The sequence below is a fragment of the Rhinichthys klamathensis genome, unplaced genomic scaffold, assembly GCF_029890125.1.
Source record: "Rhinichthys klamathensis goyatoka isolate OS25496 unplaced genomic scaffold, OSU_Roscu_1.1 h1tg000797l_1, whole genome shotgun sequence".
Taxonomy (NCBI): Eukaryota; Metazoa; Chordata; class Actinopteri; order Cypriniformes; family Leuciscidae; genus Rhinichthys; species Rhinichthys klamathensis.
This window is the reverse complement of record NW_026607191.1, coordinates 25,619-33,104: the sequence shown is the minus strand read 5'-3', so window position 1 is coordinate 33,104 and position 7,486 is coordinate 25,619. Positions and strand designations below refer to the sequence as shown.

Here is a 7,486-nt window from a genome sequence, read left to right as displayed (position 1 = left end):
TTTAGATTTGCGCCGGGCGCAAGAGGCATTTATCCCGCCGGGAAAATAGCAACAGCGCCGGGATCCGCCCACAAAGTTACTTGCGCTTTGACACTTGCGTTTCACATCGTTAAAATAGGGCCCTAGGTTTTTTCTGGTCAGTGTGGCAATTGTTTTCTGGAACTGCAGAATAGCACTAGGGAATGTTTGCGCCGGAACACGCCTCCTCTTTGCGCTGAGCCGCCCAGGGAGCGCAAGTTCATTCCCTAGTTTAGCGACGTGTGTCTGTGGAGGGAAAAGTCCGCTTTGGGCGGGTGCAAAATAGGAATGATACATGCGTCAGTGTACAAAGTAAATTGCGCTGAGTGCAAGATAGGGCCCCTGGTGTTTATATCTGTGAGTGTGAACACAGTTTGACTTACTCCTCATGAAAATCACATCACTGTTCTGTAAGCTTGTGTTCAGGAGAGTCTACACTCAAATATCAGAGATTGTTTTTTACTGAAAACAAAGTGTCCTCCTGTGTGTAAAGAATTGGCAAATATGTAATAGATTCATACATATTTTTATTGAGCTTTTTGTTTTTGCATACAAATGAAATGAAAAAAATTCAGAAGCACAGATAAGAGTCTTTATTTTTTATGTTAGAAAGCTTGTAGGATAGTAAGAGCTCCAAGTACAATCACAATCAACTTTGCAAAGTCCTGCTTTAGTCATCATCATAGGGCACAATATACTGTATTAATTTAACAACACTTTCCGTATTTATTTTTTTACAGGTGTTTTACCTGTGCTTTGAATTTTACACTGCATTACATTGTGTTTTATATAGTTAACAGAAATGTCTGTAAATTAATGGATAATGTCCCGGTAATGAGATGCCAGTACTTTTTCTGTTATTTTACAGATTTATTTCTTACAGTATACTACACATTGTAAACCATCTATGCACATTTTTTGCAACAGTAATCCCAGTTATACCCATGGTCTCCACACTTATGATCAGACCTGCAGGTTTTGCCGTTCACAGCAGAGTAGCAGTCATCAGAAGTACAGCACTGGTCATGACTGCCTTTAGTATCCGTGTAGCACCACGGCTCACTTAAACCATATCTGGCACAGGCATGGTCACTGCGGCAGAACTTCCCGTTCTTAGCTTTACTGCTCCACAGCGGAGGACTGCAGTAATCCCAGCCATCTTTAAAGAAACCATGAGTTTTACACCAGTAGTAGTCGTAGCCGTATGTGGCGCAGGGGTGATCATACCTGCACCTCTCTCCTTTAGCCGTGATGAGCGAGGACTGCGGTGAGCACTCTATCTGCGTCCGGCCTGAGTTACACCTGTAGCTCTTGAGATAGGGCTGGTACAGGCAGGGAGAGGAGCAGCAGGGCATGATTAGACCTCCTGAGGTGCACTGACAGCTGTAAACAGAGTCACTGAAGCTTGAGCACTGCGATCCATCAGCTGCAGTCTTCTGCTTCTCTGGGACCACCAGGCATTCAACAGCGTCCGGCCACTCGGACACATCCCTCTTCCTGAGCTCATCACGCAAAATTCTGTGTGATTTGACATGAGTTATAAGACAAGCCCTTCCAGAAAAAACCTTCAGATCCTCTGCCATAGTATTGTAAGTGTTCATGCTGGCAAAGGCTATGGACGATGGATCCATTATTTGGACTCCCTGTTTCCCTGGAAGATTCATTAATATTTTTACCATGTTTAATTTATTATTGTCACCAAAACAACCATCCACAAAAATGTTAATGTTAACTGTCCGTCGAGGTCCTACGAGCTCATGGTAGAGTAAGCTGAGCTGATAATCCAGGTCTGAGACACGCATCAGGTTCATGAGAGGCTCTTCTGGCTGGTTTTCTGTAATATAGCCGAAGGAGAAAGACTTACTGTCATCAAAGTGGTGTTTATAACAGACAGCCGTCCAGATGTGAGAGGGCACCCACACCCTTTCAGAGTCTTCAGAGTTTTCCCTTTGTGGTATCCGTACATTTGCATTAGGTACCGTACCTGTCACAATGTAGGCTGTTGCTAAACCACCATCTCTCTTAAGCTGGTTTAGTAAAAAACTCCTCAAAGTCATCTCCCGCTCTCTCCAGTGGACACGGTTGAAACGCCAGATCATCGGTGCGGCATTGGTCAGAGTGAATGTCGCCGTACGGCCATCACCACAGCTGAAGCTGCTGGGGTTCAGGTGTCCACGATCATATCCGGTACGCTCGTAGTCTCTGCTCACGGCTTGACTTCTTTTAATATCGACGTTGTCTAGTCCAAGGTTTCTCAAGTCTCCCTCACGGACCATATTTCTAATTTGGTAACCTGAAATCTACAGAATAAATAATGTTAGATGGTTACTGGTTAGTTTAATGTTGACCACTTGTAAAATACTTTATTTTGTTTTCAAACTTCTCTTGTGGGAAAAAAGTTCTGTTCTTTCTGCCTTCTTCGTCTCTTTTAGTGGACATTTATAATGTTTACTGTACAATTACAGGGTTAGGGTTAGAAAATTTAAAAAGTCTTAAATTAGATTAAAAAAATGTAAGGCAATAGAACGTCTTATTTTTACCTTTGAAAGGTCTTACATTTTTTATGACAATTTGACTTAGACGTATCTAAATGCTTTTCAATTAAAACTATCTAATTAGCTTACATATTCTTTTTTATTATTCTATCTTTGTGGATTTGCTTGTTCACGTGACAATTCGCTCATTCGCGGCAGCATATTAGCCTGCGCCTGTCTCCTGCACGCGAGAGGAGAGAGGGAGAAGAAAGCTGGTCAATGTCAGTTCAGTTGTAAGTTTATTCTTTATGTGCTTAGGAGTGTGTGATATGTATCGTCTATGATGATATTGTAATCATTGTTTTAACGATGTAGGAGGCACTGTGAGTGTGAGCTGACCTGGCATTTGTCTCTCGTGCTTGCTTTCACTGCGTGATGTGTGCAGTTATAGATATTTTCCCAAATGAGTTTTTGTCTTATATTTATATCAAATTATGTTGATAATAATAATATATATATTATTAGAATATCACATGAGCAATGAGTGCTATAGTGCCGTTTTCCTGTGCACAATTGCAAATGTGATATTTGTTTTATACAACAGTTAAATCAATAATAAGTTAACATTGTGAGTTACTTTTTAGACACAACATTGTCAATATTGTTTGTTTTCCCTTTATTTCGCCGGAAAGAATTTCAAAATCAAACCGTAGCAGAGTCTCCATACAACAGTCCGATGATGTTTTGACTGAAATCAAATAACGAATTATTTTAACGATTCAATGCACAATAAAAATAATTTAATATTTAAATATTGAATAAAAAACAAATCTCATAGCTTTATTTATGCAATTGTAAATGGAGTTGTAAATGTATTAATACCTGTTCTGGCGCCGCTTCTGTGTTACCTCTTTAGTTATAATTTTAGTTATTATTCTAATAATTAAATTGGAATGTTAGAATGTGATATAAAAGGTGATGCATACCTCTAAATAAGTTTAGAAAAATGTCCATGTATAGGTGAAAATGCCCCTGGAAATCAATTTAAGGTGGCAAATATTGCCCTTTAATAAAAATGTTCATTTCTGTCACTGCTGTGAACTGACCACTGCATTGAATATGACTAATATGAATATCTTCGTGAGTCAGCTGTCAACAACAGGCCTAAACCAGCCATGGTACCAGTACACAAACACGACCAGTAAAATATCATCTAATTATTATCAACAAAACTTTGAAAATATCACGATATATTTTTGTCAATATTCCGCACTCCTAATGTACGGTATTCATTTTGATTTCTTCAGGTCTAAAAAAGGTCTTAAAAAGCCTTATATTTGACTTTAAAAAGTGTGCAACCCTGGATCACTGTATTTTCAATGGCAAAACAGAATGAAGACCAATAATTAGATTAACAGAACTGCTTCTTATGGATTGCAGAGCTTAAACTGCTAATAAAGTATTTAGTTAGAGAACAGAAGCTCATAGTCACCTGTGGCTCGACGTGCCAGTCGTCTTTCCTTACACTGTCGCTCTTGCATTTGGGATCAAATGTGTAGGCACTGTAGAGGGGAATCATGTATTCTGTTGAGTACAGCGTAGCGTAATAATAAGAGCGCATGGGAGATACTTGACCAAACGGTATGAGTCGTCCTTGCCCATGCAGCTGACAGATTTTCTTGGCATTCTGAATCTGATCCATTCCTGCTGGTTTTGTGTTTTCGTAGAAAAACTCTCTACACAAATGAAAGGTATTGACCACTTCTGCCTGAGCACTGAATGCTCTCAGCAGAACACAGGTGAGCAGACCCAGAGCAAACATGGTGTGACGCTGGGCTCGTGTTGTAGAGACGCCAGAAGCTGCTTTAAGTACACACTCACACTCAGAGTCAGAGCTGTGGTTGTGGGAGTGACTGAGATTACCACATGAGAAGAAATGAGGAATATGACGGGACCTTCACTTCATCATGCATCATTTGCTGAAAAGCAAACAGAGAACACCCAAATGCTGCTCAGTAATATAAATGCAGTGCTTGTGATTTCAGCTTCAGTTTTCTAATACATGTTGTTTCACTTCTGCGTCTGGAGCGAGGAACAGGCGTTTTGAATGTCAGATAATCCTGTATCTCTCCTGATAATCCCTGTTCTGTCTCTCTCCGTGATCATTCAGGGCAGGTTAGTCTCACTGGAGAGCGAGAAGCTGGAAATGTAAAGCCTGGAGTGGAGTCATTAGAGAGCGCTTTAAACTCTGTTCTTGTCTTGTCTTCATGGTGAGACTCGATGCTTTGGATTTATTTTTGTTGTTGGAAAACAAAAAATGTCTCAAAAAATAAAACGTGATCTCTCTGGCTCTTTATTTCGGCTGGATCTCCTGTCCAACATGAGGTCACAGACAAACATCCCAAATAATGTAATCTCACCGATGAACGCTCAACAGATTGTACATCATAGAACATCATCTCAAGCAGTGAATGTTATCTGACCCAGCTCTTATATGTATTACAACTAACAAAACCAAAGATTACATTTATCACAATCTAATAGTAAATCACTGCATCAACAATATCAGACAATTTAACTAAACTAACGGGAATACATTGTCATTAATCAGCACAAGTCTCTCTTGCAAAATCTCCTGCAGGGTCCCACACCTCGGTTAACTTCAACTTCAAGACCCTTTCAGGGACTTTCCATGTCTAAGGCCGGAGACACACTGGCTGCGTGGCGTAACCCCGAAAATCCACTGGATCCGTCTACGGTGCGGAACGTCAGCGCCACGTTTTTGATGCGTCCTTAGCTCGGCGTCAAAGTCCACTGGAAGCGTCTCAGACGCGTTTCAGCAGCGGATGCGGAGTCTTGACTTGGACTTGACTTGACACAGGGTGTTTTATTTTGAAAATCGACCGGATCCTCTATGCCGTTCTGTGTCTGACTTCCTGCCCGGTATGATGTGCTCTGTGCTGCTTGACGCGGCAAGCGGCGAAAATAGACCTGCTACCTATTCTCTGCGGAGCGGAGCGGAGAGATGCTTCTGGGACGCTTCAGAGACGTGCTGCGTCCGCAGCTGGTGGACTTACGGCGGGTTCACACCGGACGCTGAAGCGACGCGGAACGGAGGCCGCTTCCTTTCGGCGCCCATGTTAACCTATGGTGTCGTTCACGCCGTTCTCGCCTGCGCCGTGAAGCGCCAGTTTCGGCGTCTGGTCTATTTTTTCCGCGAGCCGCGAGTGATCCGCGTCAATTCCGGCAGGAAGTTACACCAAGAAACACTCGACCATCCGGTCAATTGTCAAAATATAAGCAATTTTCAAATTAAAATACCGCGAGTGACAAATGCGAACACACAAAATAAAATAAAAAACCAGAAGAGGAAAATAGTTTTAATAAATTTGAAGAGAGGATGTATATTTCAACGGTATATATACACTACTATAACTGTCTACCATATTATCTCTCTGGCTGCGTGTGTGTCTCGACAACGGATTAATAAAAGAAGTGTACAAACTTCTTGGTTACAGAAACATGGTGTATTTATATTATGAGGTTATTTACTTACCCATGATGTAAAAAAAATAGCTCTGAATAAACAACAACTGAGCAGAAGCGCTTGTCGACCTCCGCGAAGAATACGCGTCTGGTGTAAACAAGCAGGCGCCGGACCGCGCGTGATTTTCCGTTACGCGCCACTTCCGCGTCTGGTGTGAACCCGGCGTTAAGAGCATTGACTATAATGGCCGCGATTAGCTCCGGCATCCGCGACGCTGACGTTCCGCGCAATCCAGTGGATTTTAGGGGTGACACGCAACAGAAACGCCACATTCTATCTGTCGTATTTCTGTTTTGCATAAAACTGAAGAATATTCTGTAAGTCCTATACTGTATTCTAAAATTATCTGATATTAACTTTTGCATGGATTTAATTGAAAAGAGCTTCAGCTCATGTAACCAGCCTTATTTTGCAATGTTTGCAATATTGAGGTTCCATCGTACTAGTTTTGTGCGCACGGAACGTCATGGCAACGTACAACACAAAGTACCTCACGCGGGAAACACTTAACATAACGCAAGCTAGTGTGCATAGGCCACGAAGTGTTGGCGAAATAACAAATTAGCTCACCGGAGGGAATAATATGTTTTTTTTCTCGGATTCACAAACTTTCAAGCACCCGTGGGAACCCTGTTATAATCAATGAAGCCGTCTGTCTACGCTGAGTGTCTGTTGCCGTGTGGGGCTCGTCATGCCATCAGTGAAGACACAGTTAAGGAGTTCGTAGCACAGGGGATAAATCCAGCCCACAGCATGTCTCATTAAGCCCGTTCACACCAAGGACGATAACTATAATGATAACGATAAAGATAAAGGGTTCCACTTTATATTAAGTGGCCCTAATACCTGTGAACATATAACTAAATGTGTACATATTATGTAACTACAGTGTAAGTACACACTGGTACATAGTATCTACAGCTGTAATATTTGTGTAACTACACATATGTAACAACCCACAAAATGGCATGTGTAAGTACGAATGTGTAACAGGAATTATATAACTACATTTTGTAACAACAATATTTTACACAAGTTGTTCCACTTCCACATGCAATCTTAAAGGCACACCGTGTAACTTTTGGCCAAAAGAGTTGACGCATATGAGTTATTTTAACCGTCACGTGACCACAGGCTCGGAAGAGTCAAGGAAAAGAAAAAGACAAAGTGACCGTGTGAGAAAACCGGACAAGATTCTGATTCGGTCAGGCTTTTACTTAAAATAGGATAAGAATGAGCATCAAACAGAAATAACCCGGCGGCTCTTATAGGGGCCACACCTTATTTCCACTCGTTATTTACGACAGTACAAGTACTCAAAAACGGACAAAAACGGAATTCCTATAGTGTACCTTTAAATACTGCAGTTACCAGTTTGGATATAAATGTATTTAATTTCCAAACATAGTAAGTTGAATGCAGATTTAGTTTCACAGTGGAAGAGCTT

The 7,486-nt window shown here is 41.4% G+C and overlaps 1 protein-coding gene across 1 annotated transcript; it reads right to left on the bottom strand.

The window, feature by feature from the left end:
- Window positions 1-923: 923 nt before the first annotated feature.
- LOC130077983 (uncharacterized) lies at window positions 924-4,066 on the bottom strand. Its single transcript, XM_056243427.1, has 2 exons — window positions 3,985-4,066; window positions 924-2,318 (listed from the first exon to the last, which is right to left on the bottom strand). Exon 2 carries the CDS (start codon window positions 2,292-2,294, stop codon window positions 924-926), a length of 1,371 nt encoding a protein of 456 aa, XP_056099402.1. The 5' UTR covers window positions 2,295-2,318; window positions 3,985-4,066.
- Between the last annotated feature and the right edge of the window lie 3,420 nt (window positions 4,067-7,486).

Bases quoted from the DNA above. Each gene is read 5' to 3' on its own strand.
- LOC130077983 (XM_056243427.1), bottom strand. From the start codon at position 2,294: ATGGTCCGTGAGGGAGACTTGAGAAACCTTGGACTAGACAACGTCGAT.